The 21,331-nt window shown below is 36.7% G+C and overlaps 1 protein-coding gene across 1 annotated transcript in view; it reads left to right on the top strand.

The window, feature by feature from the left end:
* The window catches only part of CCDC102B (coiled-coil domain containing 102B), a 184,368-nt gene that overhangs the window by 44,265 nt on the left and 118,772 nt on the right, over nucleotides 1-21,331 (top strand). The window contains exon 5 of the mRNA XM_065890451.1: nucleotides 19,030-19,239. Within this exon, the coding sequence (XP_065746523.1) occupies nucleotides 19,030-19,239 (210 nt within the window). The remainder of the gene's footprint in view (nucleotides 1-19,029; nucleotides 19,240-21,331) is intronic.

The following is a 21,331-nucleotide window of genomic DNA, read 5'->3' as shown; positions in this document are numbered from 1 at the left end:
GCCACAATAGGTGTTGATTTGAATTGATTTAAATCTCTTGTATCTCATACCTCTTATTGACTTTACATGTTCCAGCAAAGAGAGTTAGGTTACTGATAATACTATGAATGTATCTGAAATGGTTATATAATTTTGAAAGAGGATATTGATGTTTGCAAGTAGGTTAACTTAGAAGTCTGTTAATGGTATGGATTTAAGCATTCTGGCACACTGTGAGTTCATATTGACGAAACTCAGGAAACAGAATCTATAAAAAGATATTTGATATGAGTAAACCATTAGAGAAAAATAATATTCTGGTAAAAGTGAAAATCAAACTGTTACACATGGATATGCATTCTGGTCATTTAGACAAATATAAGTCTAAATGGTCTAATTATCCAAGACGAAAACTGTCACTTGTCCTGGAGTTACAGAAAACTGATAAACACGAAATCAAATAATGGATGAAAGCTTGTGATCACTTTCCCAGGAAGTATTAAGTGCCTTGAGTAACAGGCTTTTATTTTTTCAAAAAGGGTTTTAAATTATGTGGAGTAGAATAAAGTATTTAAACATCTTTGCTCGGGTATCTCAACAGCAGTAGCTTTTCCCTGGTAACTAGGTCTTTGGAAAAGTTTTCTAGCTGAGTTAGATTGATGATTTAATTACAATCTGAGATTTCGTTTCTTTAACTGTACATTTCTTACTAACTTCTGTTGGATAGAAAACAGTCTACCAAAGATTGGAATGTGGGCGGTTCTTCTAATAGAGGAAACTGTTAATCAAAACTCTTAAATGTTGGTTTGTCTCAGAATCAGCCCATGTCTTCAGAAATCGCTGCATGTTTTGGTGCCAACCTAAAACTAACCAACCTCAAGGCGCCTAGTGTTTCCTCAGTGTCCGCAGGTAACCTAAGGTCTCCACTGTGATGCTCTCTATGTCTCGTCCTCTTTGGGTCACACACACGCTTTTGGGACTTTTCCTGGTCCTTTGGCCCATAAGCTCTGAACAATTCTTTCAAGATCCTGTTTACTGCTTTCCGTGGTGGCAACAAGTGAACTTAGCAAATTCATATTAATACGCTATTTACATTTTCATGGCATCATATCAATTATTCCTCTCAATGCTTCAAATTCAAAACTGCTTTGCTAAAAGTGTTACAGTATAGTTGCACTGAATCAGGATTCAAATCTCCAGTAAAGAGAAATATTGTTTTATGCTAGAGGCATTTGATTTAGAACTTTCCTATTGCCATCCTTAAAAATGCTTCCCTTAGAAAACATGTTTCCATATGAACAGAGACCTTCTGGGAACATGTGCTTTAAACTAAATGAGCAGTCACACTCTTCTTCCACCAAAACCCCAGGTTCATATGAACATGGCATAAGAGGTGAATCAGAGGCCTGTCAGTTTAGATGGTGGAGATCTTAACCTCCTCCTGCAGTAGGGCTTGGTTCATGGTAGTTGCCCTCAACATGGCTGTTGGTTGAATGGATGAGGAGAAGGTAAGGTACATATCAAAAAGATGAGAGCCTTCTGTTTCAACCGTCTGTGAGGTTGAAAAAAAAAAAAATCAGGGCTTCCCTAGTGGCGCAGTGGTTGAGAGTCCGCCTGCCGATGCAGGGGACGTGGGTTCGTGCCCCGGTCTGGGAAAATCCCACATGCCGCGGAGTGGCTGGGCCCCTGAACCATGGCCGCTGAGCCTGCGTGTCCGGAGCCTGTGCTCCGCAACGGGAGAGTCCGCAAGAGTGAAAGGCCCGCGTACCGGAAAAAAAAAAAAAATCAAAGTGGGAAGAAGGTATAACTGAGCATAACATACTCATTTGGAAAATGGTTTGATGTGTTTTATATTTGACTACATTTGATGTGTTCAAAATACACTGGTTTCCTATGTGCCTATTAATACTGCTTGGTGGATATAACATTTGTTTTTAAGATTTAGTTATTATTTAATTATTTTTGGCTGTGTCCAGTCTTAGTTGCAGCACGCGGGATCTTTCGTTGTGGCACTCGGGCTCTTCATTGTGGCGCATGGGCTTCTCTCTAGTTGTGGCGCATGGGCTTCTCTCTAGTCGTGACGTGTGGGTTTTCTCCTCTCTAGTTGTAGGACGCAGGCTCCAGGGCACGTGGGCTCTGTAGTTTGCGGCACACGGGCTCTAGTTGTGGCACCCGGGCTTTAATTGCCCCACAGCATGTGGGATCTTAGTTCCCTGACCAGGGATCAAATCTGCATCCTCTGCATTGCAAGGTGGATTCTTTACCACTGGACCACCAGGGAAGTCCCGAGTATAACGTTTTTAAGGGCCAAAAATATCCAGAAACTAGTGACTAGTTCTGTTCCTCCAGGTCTCAAATCTGTTGTTAATACTTCCCTTTGTAGGTTATGTGACTCCCCTTACAGGGAGTCCACCCTGATTGGTGATCTCTCTTCTGCACAATTCCCATCTGACTCTATGCCCACATGGTCTCCGGAGAATGCTCTGCTGCTCTTGGATATTTATTAACCCTCTTGCATGTGAATCAAAGTTTCTATTACACTGTCTCAATTATATTTATGGAATAGATGATTTTATTTCTTTCCATTTTTGAGTTTTGGAGGCTGTGTTGAGAAAGAGAGATTTAGTCTGTGGTCGTGTTCTAAACTGTGATCCCCAAAGGATACTATTTTTTGATCACAGGTGGGCATTTATTATAGCAGTGATTACAGAAGATAACTTTAAGAAACTCATTTATTTGGATATTGGAAAACAGACATCTAAGTAATATAGGTTAAAGAAAGAAATTTAATGAAATTTCAGACTGAAGGACAAAAACGCTGAAATCTTGAGGGGTGCTGCGAAACGCAGGGGTACTTATAACGTCAATGACTATATTAGGAAACAGTTATGTCTGCCGTGGGATAATGCTTCTCAGATCTCAATTACAGGGAGTGTAATTAACCCAGAACCCCAGCTGCTGTACTCTGAAACCCAGGCAATGACACTGCACTTGCCATAGACTACTCCCAGCCAAAGACAGGCTTCCTTGTTTTGGGAGATGCAACCCTTCCAACTAGCGACTTTGACTCAAAAGCTCCTCTGTGGTCTCACCTACCTTTCCCTGGAAGGCCCTGATGTCTGAGATGATTGGACCCAACCTTCCTTATTTCCCTGTCTCTCCGTTACTCAGAGTCAATCCTGACCAGAATCTGACTGTTTTCTGCCTTTCCTGACTCCCCTGACCTGCATTATCTCTCATATGCATTCCCCATAATAAATTCATTACATTTAAAATGCCAATTGTAAGAGTTGCTTCTTCAAGTACCCAGAATAACCCAATAACAAAGACAAAAGGTTAGCAAGCTAAATTCTAGCAGAAAAAAAAGAAACAATGGATGTAGAAAGAGGGAAAGTCAATATTAGGAGTTAATAATAAAAAATATATATATATATATATAATAGAGTTAGCAAAGATAGAAGTTGGTTCTTTGAAGAAAAAATGAAATTCAGGCAGAATTAATTAAGAGCTATAATTAGAAAGCACTAGTGATAAACAAGGGACACAGCTTTAGATAGAGCAAGGATGCTAATAAAAATAAAATCTTACATGAGATGAATTATTGGCCAGAAAATATAACTTACCCAGTATGACTCTTGTAAAAATAGAATGTCTGAATTGATTTATAACATTAAATAAAGTAAATTTAAAATTAATGAATTAAAACTCTTTTTGTAATAAAACTCCAGCATCAGAATGCTTTATGGTTAAGTTCTACCATTCAAAGTAGATAATTCCAGTTTTATAGAACATCTTCTAGAAAAGAGGAAAAACTTCCCAATTCTTCCCACTGTGTTAGTTTAATCCTTATACTGCATCTAGGCAAGGATCATATAAGCAAGGAAAGTTATAATCAATTTCACACATAAGTATAATGGCAAAAATACTAACCAAATACGAGTAGTCTTAATCTTATGGTTAATAAAAAATTTGATTTGTCACAGGAATGCAAGGTATACTATAACATTAGATCACTTATTATATAAGTCAGCACATTAAACAGAGTACAAGAAAAAATCAATTATGTGGTTATCTACAAGTTCGCTTTCAGTTGCTTCAATTCATGATTATAGGGAAAAACATTTCAGCACACAAAGAATCAAAGTGAATTTTTAAACCTGATAGAGTAACAAAATTTTAGAGAACAATATTTTATTTAATGATGAACTATTAGAAGCATGGTATCACTTTTTATTGAACATTCCATTTCAGATGCTAGGCAGTTCAACAAAAGAAGAAAAAGTTACAAGAATTGGAAAGATACAAAACTGTAATGATCACAGATGGTGCAATTACCTATTTAGAAAACACCAAATAATCTAAAAATTATAATTCATAAAAGTTTAGAGATACCACTGGATATAAGAGCAATTAATATGTATATACCAGCAAAAATTATATCTATAAATATATATGTATTATAAATAGAGTAGCATTTGTGTAATGATTGGTAAACCAAAGAAACAACAGAATAAGAGCCCAAACACAGAGCCACCCACATATGGACAGTTGATCTATCAACAGAGTTGTCTTTGGAAGCCAGTGGTAAATAGTGTAGCCAGTAAAAAACATTGACTTTAGATTAAAGATGAATGGCAGGAATTAACTTGCATTATAATATTCATCTTTTTAATGAACAATCTCAGTTTAATGCTTTAAAAGACTGTGTGATTCTGGCTTAATCAACAAGACAGAACTAATTTTTTATTCTTCACTATGTTTTTGAAAGAATTCATCAATATATCTCTTTTGTCAGATTTCCCCCCAAACATACTAAAAAAGCAACATTAAAACATAAAATTGTTACACTAAGGCATTTTTGATGTAAAGTGGTGATTTAGGGGGTTCTCATTAATACTTTTGGCACTATTTCATTTTTATCATCATCCTCTAGATTTAATTCACTCTACCATCTCCTTTTCTACTATTTCCCCCCTGTAAATCATGTACTGTGTGCTTTTTTCTTCTTTACAGCTCAGTGTTAGTAATGAAAGTTAACTTTCTATTGTACCTGAACCATCAGAATACAATTAGTCAAAATAACTTCTAATTAAAATGGTTGTTAATCCTTTAGAAAAAATAAATACATGGATTAACATGAATCATAATCTCAGTCGAGTGGAAAACCTTGCTTTAGGTTGTATCAGCAGTTTCATGTTATTTAGACACTGAGAGCTATAAGAATCTCTGAGAAGACCATCCCTGGGGCCAAGATAGTTTGTCTACTTTTTTTTTTTTTTCATACGCGGGCCTCTCACCGCTGCGGCCCCTCCCGCTGTGGAGCACAGGCTCCGGACGCGCAGGCTCAGCAGCCATGGCTCACGGGCCTAGCTGCTCCGCGGCACTTGGGATCCTCCCGGACTAGGGCACGAACCCGCGTCCCCTGCACCGGCAAGCAGACTCCCAACCACTGCGCCACCAGGGAAGCGCCCAGTTTGTCTGCTTTTAAGATTACTTTTAAGAGAGATTCTGGAAATAAAGAGGGTCTACCCTTTATGGTTTGCTTAATTTCCTGATGCAGATCTTATTAAGCATTTTACATTTACATAGTTTTTCCTAGTAGTAGAACACACTTGAGGTTGTAGTTAGTGAGTGGCAAAATTAATTCCTATTATATATATAATGTATAAACCTCTGGTTCCTATTATCTCTGCAACAAGATACACATTTTAAAACCTCTGTTGTGCTTCACTTCTAAAATTCTCTAAGTACTACTTTTGTAAAGGTTCACACCTTACTAAGTTTATAAGAAATCCACTGTAGCGTATAGAAGTTTGGCAGGAGAGTTGCAGGAAAGCATATTTCACTGTTCTCGTTTTATGTTAAAGCTTTTCTCTGACTGTTTTGGACACACTCATAAAACAGTTAAAATCATTTCGGATAATAACAATGTGTTCATTCATATTTTTTATCTTAATAGTTACCAGGCAATATATAGATGATTATTAACTTCTACATGAAATGAGGAAAATATTTGCTTATGAAACTTTGTAACACCACTACGAATTTTTGAGACTGCCTGGCTGTTGCAAAATCAGGGGTCCAAAATAACCATTTAGAGGTTTACTTGTGAAATTTGTAAGTGTTCTCTACCAGGGCATCAGTAAAGCCTTTATGAATACATTTCTCTTGTCATTCTCTTGCTATAACATATACTGACTCATTTAGACATAGATGCATTGTCCTTTTTAAATTCACATTGCTTTTGATTCATGTTCAATCTGAGATACAAGTTTTGGCCTCCTTTTTTATTAAAAAAAGTTAATTTGGACTTTATTAAAATTTACAACTTTTACTATGTGAAATATACTGCTAAGATAACTAAAACATAAGCCAAAAACTAGGAGGAAATATTTGCAAAACATATATCTGAGAAAAGATGAGTATCCAAAATATAAATAGTTTATCTTTAAATTTTTTAAAATAAATTTATTTATTTTATTCTATTTTTGGCTGCACTGGGTCTTCGTTGCTGTGCGCGGGCTTTCTCTAGTTGTGGCGAGCAGGGGCTATTCTTTGTTGCGGTGCGCGGGCTTCTCATTGCAGTGGCTTCTCTTGTTGCGGAGCACAGGCTCTAGGAGCATGGGCTTCAGTAGCTGTGGCACACAAGCTTAGCAGTTGTGGCTCATAGGCTCTAGAGCTCAGGCTCAGTAGTTGTGGCCCATGAGCTTAGTTGCTCCGTGGTATGTGGGATCTTCCCAGACCAGGGTTCAAACCTGTGTCCCCTGCATTGGCAGGCGGATTCTTAACCACTGCACCACCAGGGAAGCCCTCTCTTTAAATTTTTTTAAAACTTTATTTTTTAAAGAAGTTTTAGGTTTACCACAAAATTGAGGAGAAGATACAGAGATTTCCCATATACCCTCCACCATAGAAGCTCCCATTTTCAACATCCCCTACAGAGTGGTACATTTGTTACAAATGATGAACCTACATTGACACAACATTAATACCCAAAGTCCATAGTTTACATTAAGGTTCAATATTGGTGCTGTACATTATATGGATTTGGACAAATGTATAATGATATGTATCTATCACTATAGTATCATAGAGAGTATTTTCACTGCCCTAAAAATCCTCTGTGCTCCACCTATATATCCTTCCCTGCTCTCACCTTTCCACTTTCCTCCTTGCAACTTCTGGCAACCTCTAATATTTTTAATGTCTCTAACTTTGCCTTTTCCAGGACGTTATATAGTTAGAATCATATAGAGTATAGCCTTTTCAGATGGCTTATTTCACTTAGTAATATGCATTTAAGCTTCTTCCATATCTTTTCATGGCTTGATAGTTAATTTCCTTTTAGTGCTGAACAATATTCCATTGTGTGGACATACCACATTGTATCCATTCATCTACTGGAGGACATCTTGGTTGCTTCAAGTTTGGGCAATTATAAACAAAGCTGCCATAAACATCCGTGTGCAGGTGTTTATGTGGACATACGTTTTCGACTTCTTTGGGTAAATAGCCAGGAGCTCGATTACTAGACAGCATAGTAAGAATATGCTTAGTTTTGTAAAAAGCCACCAAACTGTTTCAACATAGCTGTGCTACTTTGCCTTCCCACCAGCAATGACTGAGAGTTCCTGCTGCTCCACGTCTTCACCAGCATTTGGTGTTGTCAGTGTTCTGTATTTCGGCCATTCTAACAGCTGTGTAGTTGTATCTCATTGTTTTATTTGTTTATTTTTAAGTTTTTGCAGGAAATATTTAGTTTTTTTTTTTAATTTTTAATACATTTTTATTGGAGTATAATTGCTTCACAATACTATGTTAGTTTCTGTTGCACAACAAAGCGAATCAGGCATATGCATACACAGGTCTCCATATCCCCTCCCGCTTGAGCGTCCCTCAATCCTCCCTATCCCAGCCCTCTATGTCACTGCAAAGCCGTGACCGAGCCGATCTTCCTGTGCTATGCTGCTGCTTCCCACCAGCCAACTATTTTCCATTTGGTAGTGGATATATGTCGATGCTACTCTCACTTCGCCCCAGCTCTGCCCTCCTACCCATGTCCTCAAGTCCATTCTCTATGTCTACCTCTTTATTCCTGCCCTGAAACTAGGTTCATCAGTACCTTTTTTTTTTTTTTTTTAGATTCCATATATACGCATTAGCATACGGTATTTGTTTTTCTCTTTCTGCCTTACTTCACTCTGTATAACAGACTCTATGTCCATCCACCTCACTACAAATAACTCAATTTTGTTTCTTTTTATGGCTGAGTAATATTCCATTGTATATAAGTACCACATCTTCTTTATCCATTCATCTGTTGATGGACATTTAGGTTGGTTCCATGTCCTGGTTATTGTAAATAGTGCTGCAATGAACATTGTGGTATGTGTCTCTTTTTAAATTATGCTTTTCTCAGGGTATACGCCCTGCAGTGGGAATGCTGGGTCATATGGTAATTCTATTTTTATTTTTTTAAGGAACCTCCATACTGTTTTCCATAGTAGTTGTATCAATTTACATTACCACCAACAGTGCAGGAGGGTTCCTCTTTCACCACACCCTTTCCAGCATTTATTGTTTCTGGATTTTTTGATAATGGCCATTCTGACTGGCGTGAGGTGATACCTCATTGTAGTTTTGATTTCCATTTCTCTAATAATTAGTGATGTTGAGCATCTTTTCATGTGCCTCTTGGCCACCTGTATTTCTTCCATGGTAAAATGTCTATTTAGGCCTTCAGCCCAATTTTTAGCTGCATTGTTTGCTTTTTCGATATTGAGCTCCATGAGCTGTTTGTATATTCCGGAGATTAATCCTTTGTCTGTTGTTTCATTTGCAAATATTTTCTCCCATTCTGAGTGTTGTCTTTTTGTCTTGTTTCTGGTTTCCTTTGCTGTGCAAAAGCTTTTAAGTTTAATTAAGTCCCATTAAGTTTATTTTTGTTCTTATTTCTGTTACTTTAGGAGGTGGGTCAAAAATGATCTTGCTGTGGTTTATGTCAAAGAGTGTTTTTCCTATGTCTTCCTCAAAGAGTTTTATAATGTCTTGTCTTACATTTAAGTCTTTAATCCATTTGGGGTTTATTTTTATGTATGGTGTTAGGTAGTGTTCTAATTTCATTATTTTACATGTAGCTGTCCAGTTTTCCCAGCACCACTTATTGAAGAGGCTGTCTTTTCTCCACTGTCTATCCTTGCCTCCTTTGTTGTAAATTAGGTGCCCATATGTGCGTGGGTTTATCTCTGGGCATTCTATTCTGTACCATTGATCTATATTTCTGTTTTTGTGCCAGTACCATACTGTCTTGATTACTGTAGCTTTGTAGTATAGTCTGAAATCAGGGAGCCTAATTCTTCCAGCTCCATTTTTCTTTCTCAAGATTGCTTTGGCTATTCGGGGTCTTTTGTGTTTCCATATGAATTATAAAATTTTTTATTCTAATTCAGTGAAGAATGCCATTGGTATTTTGATAGAGATTGCGTTAAATCTGTAGATTGCTTTGGGTAGTATAGTCATTTTCACAATACTGATGCTTCCAATACAAGAACATGGTATATTTCTCCATCTGTTTATGTCATCTTTGATTTCTTTCATCAGTGTTTTATAGTTTTCTAAGTACAAGTCTTTCACCTCCTTAGGCAGGTTTATTCCTAGGTATTTTATTCTTTTTGTTGCAGTGGTAAATGGGAGTGTTTCCTTAATTTCTCTTTCTGATTTTTCATTGTTGGTGTATAGGAATGACAGAGATTTCTGTGCATTAATTTTGTATCCTGCAACATTCCTAAATTCATTGATTAGTTCTAGTAGTTTTCTGGTGGCATCTTTAGGATTTTCTATGTATAGGATAGAAATGTATCCTATACATTTTCTATGTATAGGATTTTCTATGTCATCTGCAAACAGTGACAGTTTTACTTCTTCTTTTCCAATTTGTATTTCTTTTATTTCTTTTTCTTCTCTGATTGCTGTGACTAGGACTTCCAAAACTATGTTGAATAAGAGTGGCAAGAGTGGACATCCTTGTCTTGTTCCTGATCTTAGTGGAAATGCTTACAGTTTTTCACCATTGACTATGTTGCTTGCTGTGGGTTTGTCATATATGGCCTTTATTATGTTGAAGTAAGTTCCCTCTATGCCCACTTTCTGGAGAGTTTTTATTATAAATGGGTGCTGAATTTTGTCAAAACCTTTTTCTGTGTCTATTGAGATGATCATATGGTTTGTTGGTTTGTTTGTTTGTTTTGTGGTATGCGGGCCTCTCACTGTTGTGGCCACTCCCGTTGCGGAGCACAGGCTCCGGACACGCAGGCTCAGCGGCCATGGCTCACGGACCTAGCTGCTCCGCGGCATGTGGGATCTTCCCGGAGCGAGGCACGAACCCATGTCCCCTGCATCAGCAGGCGGACTCTCAACCACTGCGCCACCAGGGAAGCCCGATCATATGGTTTTTATTCCTTAATTTGTTAATGTGGTGTATCCTATTGATTGATTTGAGTGTTGAAGAATCCTTGCATCCCTAGGATAAATCCCACTTGATCATGGTGTATTGTCCTTTTAATGTGCTGTTGGATTCTGTTTGTTAGTATTTTGTTCAGGATTTTTGCATCTATGTTCATCAGTGATATAGGTCTGTAATTTTCTATTCTTGTGATATCTTTTTCTGGTTTTGGTATCAGGGTGATTGTGGCTTCATAGAATGAATTTGGGAGTGTTTCTCCCTCTGCAATATTTTGGAAGAGTTTGAAAAGGATGCTTGTTAGCTCTTCTCTAAATGTTTGGTAGAATTCACCTGTGAAGCCATCTGTTCCTGGACTTTGGTTTGTTGGCAGATTTTAAATTATGGTTTCAATTTCATTACTTGTGATAGATCTGTTTATATTTTCTAATTCTTCCTGGTTCAGTCTTGGAAAATTGTACCTTTCCTAAAATTTGTCCATTTCTTCATGGTTGTCCATTTCATTGGCATATAGTTGTTTTTAGAAGTCTCTTATAATCCTTTGTATTTCTGCAGTGTCAATTGTGATTTCTCGTTTTTCATTTCTAATTCCATTGATTTGAGTTTTCTCCCGTTTTTTCTTGATGAGTCTGGCTAAGGGTTTATCAATTTTATTTAATTTCTCAAAGAACCAGCTTTTAGTTTTATTGATCTTTGTTATTGTTTTCTTCATTTCTATTTCATTTATTTCTGCTGTGATCTTTATGATTTCTTTCCTTCTACTGACTTTGGGTTTTCTTTGTTCTTCTTTCTCTGCTTGTTTTAAGTGTAGATTTAGGTTGTTTATTTGAGATTTTTCTTGTTTCTTGAGGTGAGATTGAATTGCTATAAAGTTCCCTCTTAGAACTGCTTTTGCTGCATCCCATAGGTTTTGGGTCATTGTGTTTTCATTGTCATTTGTTTTTATGTATTTTTAATTCCTTCTTTGATTTCTTCAGTGATCTCTTGGTTATTTAGTAGTGCACTGTTTAACCTCCATATATTTGTGTTTTTTAGTTTTTTTCTGTAACTGGTTTCCAATCTCATAGCATTGTGGTCAGAAAAGATGCTTTATATGATTTCAATTTTCTTAAGTTTTCTGAGGCTTGATTTGTGACCCAAGATGTGATCTATACTGGAGAATGTTCTGTGTGCACTTGAGAGGAAAGTGTATTCTGTCACTTTTGGGTGGAATGTTCTATAAATATCAATTAGATCTATCTGGTCTATTGTGTCATTTAAAGCTTGTGTTTACTTATTTATTTTCTGTTTGTATGATCTGTCCATTGGTGTAAGTGGGGTGTTAAAGTCCCTTACTATTAATGTGTTACTGTTGGTTTCTCCTTTCATGGTTGTTAGCATTTGCCTTATGTATTGAGGTGTCCCTATGTTGGGTGCATAAACATTTATAATTGTTATGTCTTCTTCTTGGATTGATCCTTTGATCATTATGTAGTGTCCCTCCTTATCTCTTGTAACTGTCTTTATTTTATTGTAACAGTCTTTATTTTAAAGTCTATTTTATCTGATATGAGTATTGCTACTCCAGCTTTCTTTTTATTTCCATTTGCTTGGAATATCTTTTTCCATCCCTTCACTTTCAGTCTGTATGTGTCCCTAGGTCTGAATTGGGTCTCTTGTAGATTGCCTATATATGGGTCTTGTTTTTGTATCCATTCAGCCAGTCTGTGTCTTTTGGTTGGGGCATTTAATCCATTTACATTCAAGGTTATTATCCATATGTATGTTCCTATTACCATTTTCTTAATTGTTCTGGGTTTGTTTTTGTGGGTCTTTTTCTTCTCTTGTGTTTCCCACTTAGATAAGTTTCTTTGGCATTTGTTTTAAAGCTGGTTTGGTGGTGCTGAATTCTCTTAGCTTTTGCTTGTCTGAAAACTTGATTTCTGCATCAAATCTGAATGAGATCCTTGCTGGGTAGAGTAATCTTGGTTGTAGGTTTTTCTCTTTCATCACTTTAAGTATATCCTGCCACTCCCTTCTGGCTCCTAGAGTTTCTGCTGAAAAATCAGCTGATAACTTTATGGGGATTACATTGTATATTATTTTTTGTTTTTCCCTTGCCTCTTTTAATATTCTTTCTTTGACTAATTTTTCTTAGTTGGATTAATATGTGTCTTGGAGTGTTTTTCCTAGGGTTTATCCTGTATGGGACTCTCTGTGCTTCCTGGACTTGGGTAACTATTTCCTTTCCCATGTTAGGGAAGATTTCAACTATAATCTCTTCAAATATTTTCTCAGACCCTTTCTTTTTCTCTTCTCTGGGACCCCTATAATTCAAATGTTAGTGTGTTTAGTGTTGTCCCAGAGGTCTCTGAGACTGTCTTCAATTCTTTTCATTCTTTTTACTTTATTCTGTTCCTCGTCAGTTATTTCCACCATTTTGTCTTCCAGCACAGTTATTCGTTCTTCTGCCTCAGTTATTCTGTTATTGATTCCTTCTTGTGTATTTTTCATTTCAGTTATTGTGATGCTCATCTTTGTTTGTTCTTTAGTTCCTCTAGATCTTTGTTAAACATTTCTTGTATTTTCTCAGTCAGTGTCTCCATTCTATTTCTGAGAGTCTGGATCATCTTTACTATCATTATCCTGCATTCTTTTTCAGGTAGATTGCCTATTTCCTCTCCATTTATTTGGTCTTATAGGTTTTACCTTGCTCCTTCATCTGTGACATTTTTTTTTGCCATCTCATATTTTTTTTCTTTGTTTTATGAGTGGGATTTTGTGCTTGTCTTACTGGTTGTTTGGCTTGAGACTTCCAACACTGAAGTTTGTAAGCTATTGGGTAGAGCTGGGTCTTGATGCTGAGATGAGGAACTCTGTGAGACCTCACTCTGATGAATATCCCCTGGGGTCTGAGATTCTCTGCTAGTCCAGTGGTTTGGACTCAGAGCTCCCACCACAGGAGCTTTGGCCCGACTCTGGGCTCGTGAACCATGATCCCACAAGCCACGTGGGCAGCAAAAAAAAAAAAAGAACAATAATAAAGTAAAAAATAAAATTAGACTAGGAAGCTAACAGATATGTTAAAAAGAATATAAAAATAAAAATATAGATGAATCAACAACCGGAAGGTACATAAGTACCACAATAGTAAAGAAGAGGAGGAGGGAAAAGAAAAAAAAAAGTGGGGGGGGAAATGCCTTGGCTGTGGAGGGGGGAGCCTAAGCAAGGAGGAGGTTTGGGTGGTGGGCAGAGCCAATGCTTAGGACCCCCAGGGCTGGAAAAGGCCCTGGGAGCTGTGGGGGGGTTGGGGCTTAGGCTCAAGTAACAGAAGGGGCCCAGGCGTGCCCCCCACCCCTGGTCTCAGAGGGCAGCGGACCTAACCTGGGAGCCCAGCAGGCTTCCTGGGCTTGAATGGGTGGGGCAAACACCCTCCTCTCCTCTCCTGCTCCTCCAGTCTGGGAGGGCCCCTCCCGCCTGCCTCTCCTAATCTCTCTGGCCTCAGGGACGCCAATCCTGTCTGGCTTCCATCTCTCCTCCCCGCTCAGTCCCCCTACGTCCTACCAGTTCACTTTGGGGTCCCTCCTGTCTCCTTGGGCATCAGAGTCACCCACCAGCAGCCAGCAGGCACCCTAGTTGTGGGAAGATGTTAACTCCGCATCTTCCCACACCACCATCTTGACTCCACCCTTCTCATTGTTTTAATTTGCACTTTCCTGATGACATATGATGTGGAACATCTTTTCATATGCTTATTTGATATCTGTATACCTTCTTTGGTGAGATGTCTGTTATCCATAAGTCTTGGGCCCATTTTTAGTTGGGTTGTTTGTTTTCTTATTGTTGAATTTACATAGTTACTGGTATATTTTGGATAACAGTTCTTTATTAGATATATTTTGCAAATATATTTTGTCTGTGGCTTGTTTTCTCTTTCTCTTGACATTGTCTTTCTAGAGCAGTTTTTAATTTTAATGAAGTCTAGCTTATTAGTTATTTCGTTCATGGATCATGCCTTTGGTGATGTATCTAAAGAGTCATCACCAAACCGAAGGTCATCTAGATTTTCTCCTAGGCTATCTATCTTCTATGAGTTTTATAGTTTTGTACTTTACATTCAGGTCTGTGATCCATTTTGGGTTAATTTCTGTTCAGGTTTAGTGTCTAGAGTAATTGTTTCTGCATGTGGATCCCTCTCCCTGTATTTAAGTTTGACATACATTTAGTTTCAAATTAGTTCTAGGACTCCTTACTTTTAGAAATTCTCCAAGGATTTTAAATGAAATTAAAGCAACTAAAATACACATGACATTACCTATTGCTAAAATTAATAATGGCTCTGTTGACTTTTGGTAAAAGAGGGAGTGAGCTATCACTGAGCTATAGTTAACTGTGGACAGGAGAGAAGTAGAGTGATTTAGGAAGAGGTGTCCCCACTTCTTATTTGTGATTCCATGACATGCTTAGAGGATGAGTGTTAAAAGATCCAGGGGAGGGGGAGGGGTGGCATCAGCAATATGCACACTGCATTTAGGTTTCAGTTTCCAGACTTTTGAATGTGAGTCTACAGAATCACTTCTCCTGAGTTAATTTGCAACGAAGCAAGGATCAAAATCCCCAAAATATATCAAAACAAAAGAAAAACATCAACAAAATCTTTGCTGCAGTGTAGTACAATGGATTCAGAGTGTGTTGGTTGCTATGGCAAGGGGATATGCATACATCAGTTAGCGTGGTGCGGGTGGAGTGACCTCACGACTGGAATCAGAGAAACACCTTAGGTGAACCATGGCTTGGACTCTTTGCCCACCTTGAGAGTTACTTCTAATCTTAGAACTCCAGTTTCCTCCTGTGTAGCACATACAAATTTACAGGATTATTGTAAGGATAGGAAATAACCTATATAGCTCTTTACCAGGAATGTATTAGGTCTTCAGTAAAAGGGTAATCATCTCCTACTGCTAGGAAATAACAAGATTCCTACTTTTTACCTCTTACTTCCAAAATCACAGTGCTTGTAACGAGGTTTTATAGCTGACTTGTCTGAAATGAAAATTCTGAATATTTGCAATTAATTACTGGAACATGCACATTGTTTTTAGGTGGCACTTCACTGGCCTGCAGAACACCATATTGTGCATTCTGTTGGGGTTTTTCTCCGTTGAAAAGGTCCATTTACAAGATGCCATTTTGATAAAACATGATGAAAAATAATACACTATTTCACCTGTCATTACTTGAATTGGCTGTTGGTATGTTTTGTTCTTTAGAAAACAAATTTATGACAGGAAATATTTGTGTTGAGTTTGAAAGTTTAATAACTATTTTCCCTAAATAATTACTGCCTCATAACACTAAGCTGTAGGAAATATTTTCCATATTTTATAAATGAAAAATAGAGGCTCTCAGGATAAAAAGAATTGAGACTCAATTCTAGGTCATTTTACTGAAAATCCTCTCTATACCTCGCTGTATTTACCTATCACAAAATGCAATGCAGCCATGACAGCATTAATAAGAGTTAAGAGTAAATGTACTGAGAAATTCTATTGGCATTAAGTAATGCTGAGTAAATAACTGGCTCTTCTAGGATGCTACCTTAATTTCACTTTGTGCACAATTGTTGTAATTGAAATACAGAGGAGCTTTTTCCTCTCAACAGGTCCTTATGAAGCACTGACACAGCACATGTCAGGTGCCAGGCTGATGAGCAAAATGACATGGTTCTGGTTTCATAAAACTTACGTTCTAGTTATCGAGTTCACTGCAGTCTATTATTGATGTCCTTTCAGCAGTATCAAGCAATGACAATTCATGAAGATCGAGCTTATAGATGAATATGTTTAGAAATGACTGAATCGTTACACTGCACACCTTAAATGTGTACAGTGCTGTATGTCAATCATATCTCAGTAAAACTGGAAGGAAGGAAGCTAGCAAACACATAAACATATATACATATATACCTATATAAATAAAATAAATGACCCAATATTTCATCCTTGGGAATAATCACAATATTACATTTTTTCACAAGAAACTCAAACGATTCTTAAATTCACCCTTACTTTTAAGCATCAGTGACTACTTGTTTTCATACTTATTCTCCTGAACTCCTAATACTTCATGATTGGACTCTTGGATCTTATAATGTTCAAACCTATTTCCTATTTCCCTTTATTGAGATACTCTTAGCTTGATTCTGCCTCTCTGCCTTCTTAAACTTCAGGTTTCAGCTTAAGTATTGTTTCTTCAAATAACCTCCTCTGATTACTTAATTTACTGCAGGTCTTTCCCATAGCATCCAGGGTTTATTCTCCTTTACAAGATGTTGCCCAATTTATACTTATATATATACTTGTATTTTGACAATAGTATATCCAGTGCCTGAAAGATACTCAATAAATATTTGTTAAACAGCTGAACAGTTGGATATTTATATATTTTCTCAATGTTTAATATTCATAAAATTGGAGGTCATTAAATCAACAAATATTTTAGTGTTTACTCTGGCTAGAATATACTTCTACATTAAAAGTTTTTAGAAAATATTTTTCAATAATTCCTGTATTACCTGAAATTCATTTAAGAGTAGTACCCACTATCAGTTAAAATTCATAGCATATTAGAGTTAGAATTAAAATGTTCTAGAATGTTTCTCTTGATCATTGGAAGCAAATCAATGGAATTCCATTTCAGTTTGATCAGTTATTAGAATTGCTTACAAAAAAACATGAAAGTTTAAAATATTACCTGATCTTTCCTTCATCATTTTAACTTGCATTTAATTGAATGGCTTTTAAGGTGGTAGATTTTCGTATGATTTTTAGAAAAGAATAATCTTACAAGAAAGAATTTTGAAAAATGAAATCAAAAATAAAACTGCTAATAATATTTATGATCCAATTTTCACAAAACCTTTACTTTTCTTGATATGTGTTATATACCTAAATTTATCAGATAATTGGCATGTCACTAAAAATCTTCAAATAGTAAATAATCACACATCATTATTTAAGCTTTGTTGTCATTACTGTTAATATAATTCCTTTCTTCAATTATTTTTTTTTTATTTAGAGTTTACTCATTCAAACCATCTATTACTTATTTAAAATCCTATTTGTACCTCTTATCTGTTATTAGGTATAAAACTGACTTCAGCAATTTCTTTTAAATGCCTAAAATTTTACAAAGACTTGACATAGCATTGTATTTGTCCTTGACCAAGAGTACATTTATTCTCCTAAAATTAATTTTTCATCACTAAGTTGGTGACTTTTATTACAACTTTATTATTTTCATTCTGATAAGTGATGTGATGTTAGTCAAAAAGTTTAAGCATTAATCTTAATAATTAAAGACATGTCATGTTCTAAATTGCATTTTGAAATACTGTTTTCACCTCATATCCCAAACAGGCATCCCAAATGTCAAATCACGTCATCTAAAATTTGATCCCTTAGTCTATTATATTTAATTGATAAACAAGGTCTAGTGCCAAGAATGTAATTTTAATTTCTTGTTTTTAAGAAGCTAAAGCCTCACTTAGATTTGGGAACAGAACATTTTTGACAATAATGGCACAATTATATGTGTATGAAAAAGCAGTTTTTAGACTTTTTTAATCAGAATTAATTTCCAAAGTTATTATTGAAGTCTAACAGTTTCTTAATGTTGACTTCTCTTTTAGAATTTAAAATGTCATGAGAACTACTTTAAAATAGTATAATACTGTTCAATACTTTGCCATCAAGCCATTTAAAACTAAGTGTAAAAATAAGTAATTTTCAATCTTTATCCATACCAAATAGTTTAAAAATACCTCATATTTTAATCATGTTGCCAATCTCTATTCCCTGAAAATCAAATTGGCCATTCACTCAGGTGAGTTTGATTATATTGTATAGTACTTTTTTTTTTTTTTTTTTTTTTGCGGTACGCGGGCCTCTCACCGTTGTGGCCTCTCTCGTTGCGGAGCACAGGCTCCGGACGCACAGGCTCAGCTGCCATGGCTCACGGGCCCAGCCACTCCGCGGCACGTGGGATCTTCCCGGACCAGAGCACGAACCCATGTCCCCTGCATCGAAAGGCGGACTCTCAATCACTGCGCCACCAGGGAAGCCCAATTGTATAGTACTTTAATCACGGCATTTATGATGTTTTATTACATTCACTTGTCTTTATTTGCAGTGCCTACAAGTTGAAAGCTATAGTAAATAACTGAATGAATGAATACATGAACTATATCCATCCAACCAGAATTGCCCAAGAAATGATTTTGTGCCTTCTAAACCGATAAACGTTCATCAATTGAGTGGAGATTATTGACAAAATATTATCAGTTTTCCACTTAACGTATTTATTTGACAATATGGTCTGGTTGGTTATAGAAATAGTGCCATAACCAAGAAGGCAGGTATATTTATTTAGGGCATGGGTCTTAGGACTTTTGTGTTGTCCTCAACTTTTCAGACAAATAGAGTTTTCTTTTTAAAAATTGTATAAATGGACATATCCATAAACCTTTCTTAGTGGACGCCTGTTTGATGGGTGCCTGGCCTTTTGGCAATTACAAATGCTACACGTTGCTTTTCTGTGTTTTCTGTGTTTAGCTGGAGAGATTGCAGGCTGAAAATACATCCGAGTGGGACAAGAGGGAGATACTTGAAACAGAAAAACTAGGACTGGAAAGAGAAAATAGAAGGCTAAAGTTCCAAGTGAAAGACATGGAAGAGCTCCTGGATAGGAAAAATAGATTAATTGCAAACTCTCAAGGTCCTGATTTCAAGAAATCACAAATTGAACTACAGGAAAAAAACAAGGTATGGGTACTCTTTGGAAGCAGATGTTCTCACTTTCTGTATATTCCTGCCCTGATGTCTAGTAGATGCTGCTTTAACTTTCACATACCTCAAATCTGAATATTTTCTTTTGTACTATCTCATATCTGATAGTTTGATTTTTTTCCCATTGTAATATAAAAAATATATAAAATGTTCATGATAGGAAAAGAGAGTGTGACAAATTTTGTATGAAGATGTTAAAATATGACAAATCTGAGAGTTTCAAGCTTTTCCAAAGGGAAGAAAAACATGAAGTAAGGGATGAACCTTTGTGTGTTTGGTTTCCTGTTACAGCTTTGTCTCAGTTTTCCACGCAACTGATCTTATTTTCAATGAGTATATTTCTCCATTAGTTTGGGCAACTATGTAATAAGCATTTGTCAATAGCTATGGTAAGTATCTGCATAAACATTTAAATGTAGCTGGTTCACTCCTATTTGGTTTCTTTTTAGTTAGTCTCAGAAAAATTATTTTTGAGTCAATTAAACACATCATGTTACAAATAGCCTTTATAGGCTATGACATAAATGTTAAAACCAGAATTAAATTCAAATTTTGACTTTGGGAAATTTAGGTTGTTTTGGAATTGTTTTGTCCTAAAGCCAACAGACATATTTACTGCTATGGATGGGAATTTTTGATAAATGGTTTTTAGATTTTTAAAATATTCTCTTAGTGGCAGTTGTAATTTATGTGTTTTAGTGTCAACATGCCACAAAACATATACAGCTTGTTTCTATTTCTTCCATGAAAGTGTCTATAGTACCTTAATGCACAATTGTATTTTTTTCACTCAATTCCTTTGAGTTAAAAGTGAGTTTGAAAAGTTCATATTTTTGAGTTATGTAAGTAGTTCATACTCATATGAGCTCTAATAGCTAAATGGGCAGAAAAATTGAATTCTATATTACTTATTCTTTGTGATGTTAGGGATTTATTGCAAATGCAAGATTAAATTGGATTAGTGTTTCATGACTTGGCAATGCAAATAACTGAAGTTAACTGTTATGGTCAGTGATCATAATTTTCTATTATACGGATTCATAAACCATCCGTAACGGTGTATGGTTCTGACATGTACACAACTGATAAATCTGTAGAGAAATTTTTGCAGATTGCCATTGTGAAAGCACAATTGTTTCGATTATGGAACAAGTTTTGGTCATCAAAATATCTGTTTCCCTTTGGTTCACTTGAACAGAACAAGCATTTATTTATATTATACTCTGTGTCAATCACTGCTCTAGATGCTGGTGATGTGAAGATGAATGCATTTATTTTTTCATTTATTTTTGGCCGCGTTGGGTCTTCGTTGCTGCACGCGGGCTTTTCTCTAGTTGCGGCGAGCGGGGGCTACTCTTCGTTGCGGTGCGCGGCGGTGGCTTCTCTTGTTACAGAGCATGGGCTCTAGGCGCGTGGGCTTCAGTAGTTGTGGCACGCAGGCTCAGTAGTTGTGGCTCGTGGGCTCTAGAGCGCAGGCTCAGTAGTTGTGGTTCACAGGCTTAGTTGCTCCGCAGCATGTGGGATCTTCCCAGACTAGGGATCGAACCTGTGTCCCCTGCATTGGCAGGCAGATTCTTAGCCACTGTGCCACCAGGGAAGTCCCAAGATGAATGAATCTTTATCTTGCCTAGCATGGGCTTAGAGTCTGTCTGGGGAGATATACACAATATATCTATGTGTAACAATATACACATAAATTGTTATCAGTATTACATTGTGATGATTGCTAAGAGTAAAGTGGAACGAGAACTCAGATAAAGAAGTAATTCACTCTATTCCACTTTGATGCCTTTCTAGTTATATGAAACTGTTATAGCATAAAGTGTGTCATTTAGGAAATATGAGGGCTGGTTGGGGTCTGTTTGGACCTAGTATATATGCCAATTTCTTGTCCTGTTAACAGGCCACCCTAACTTTAGACCTGGGCTCTTTGGGACCAATGTAGTTCTTTGGCCTAGAACTGAACAGACCTTGGAAACTGGGAAGATTCTGGAAGGTCTGAACAACTCAGTGGGTGTGCTCATCAATCAGAAGACTATTCCCTAAGTGTACATCATTTTGATGGCTG

The sequence above is a fragment of the Phocoena phocoena genome, chromosome 13 (genome assembly GCF_963924675.1).
Source record: "Phocoena phocoena chromosome 13, mPhoPho1.1, whole genome shotgun sequence".
Classification (NCBI taxonomy): domain Eukaryota; kingdom Metazoa; phylum Chordata; class Mammalia; order Artiodactyla; family Phocoenidae; genus Phocoena; species Phocoena phocoena.
Note: the sequence above shows the minus strand (reverse complement) of the source record. Positions and strands in the feature narration are given on the sequence as shown.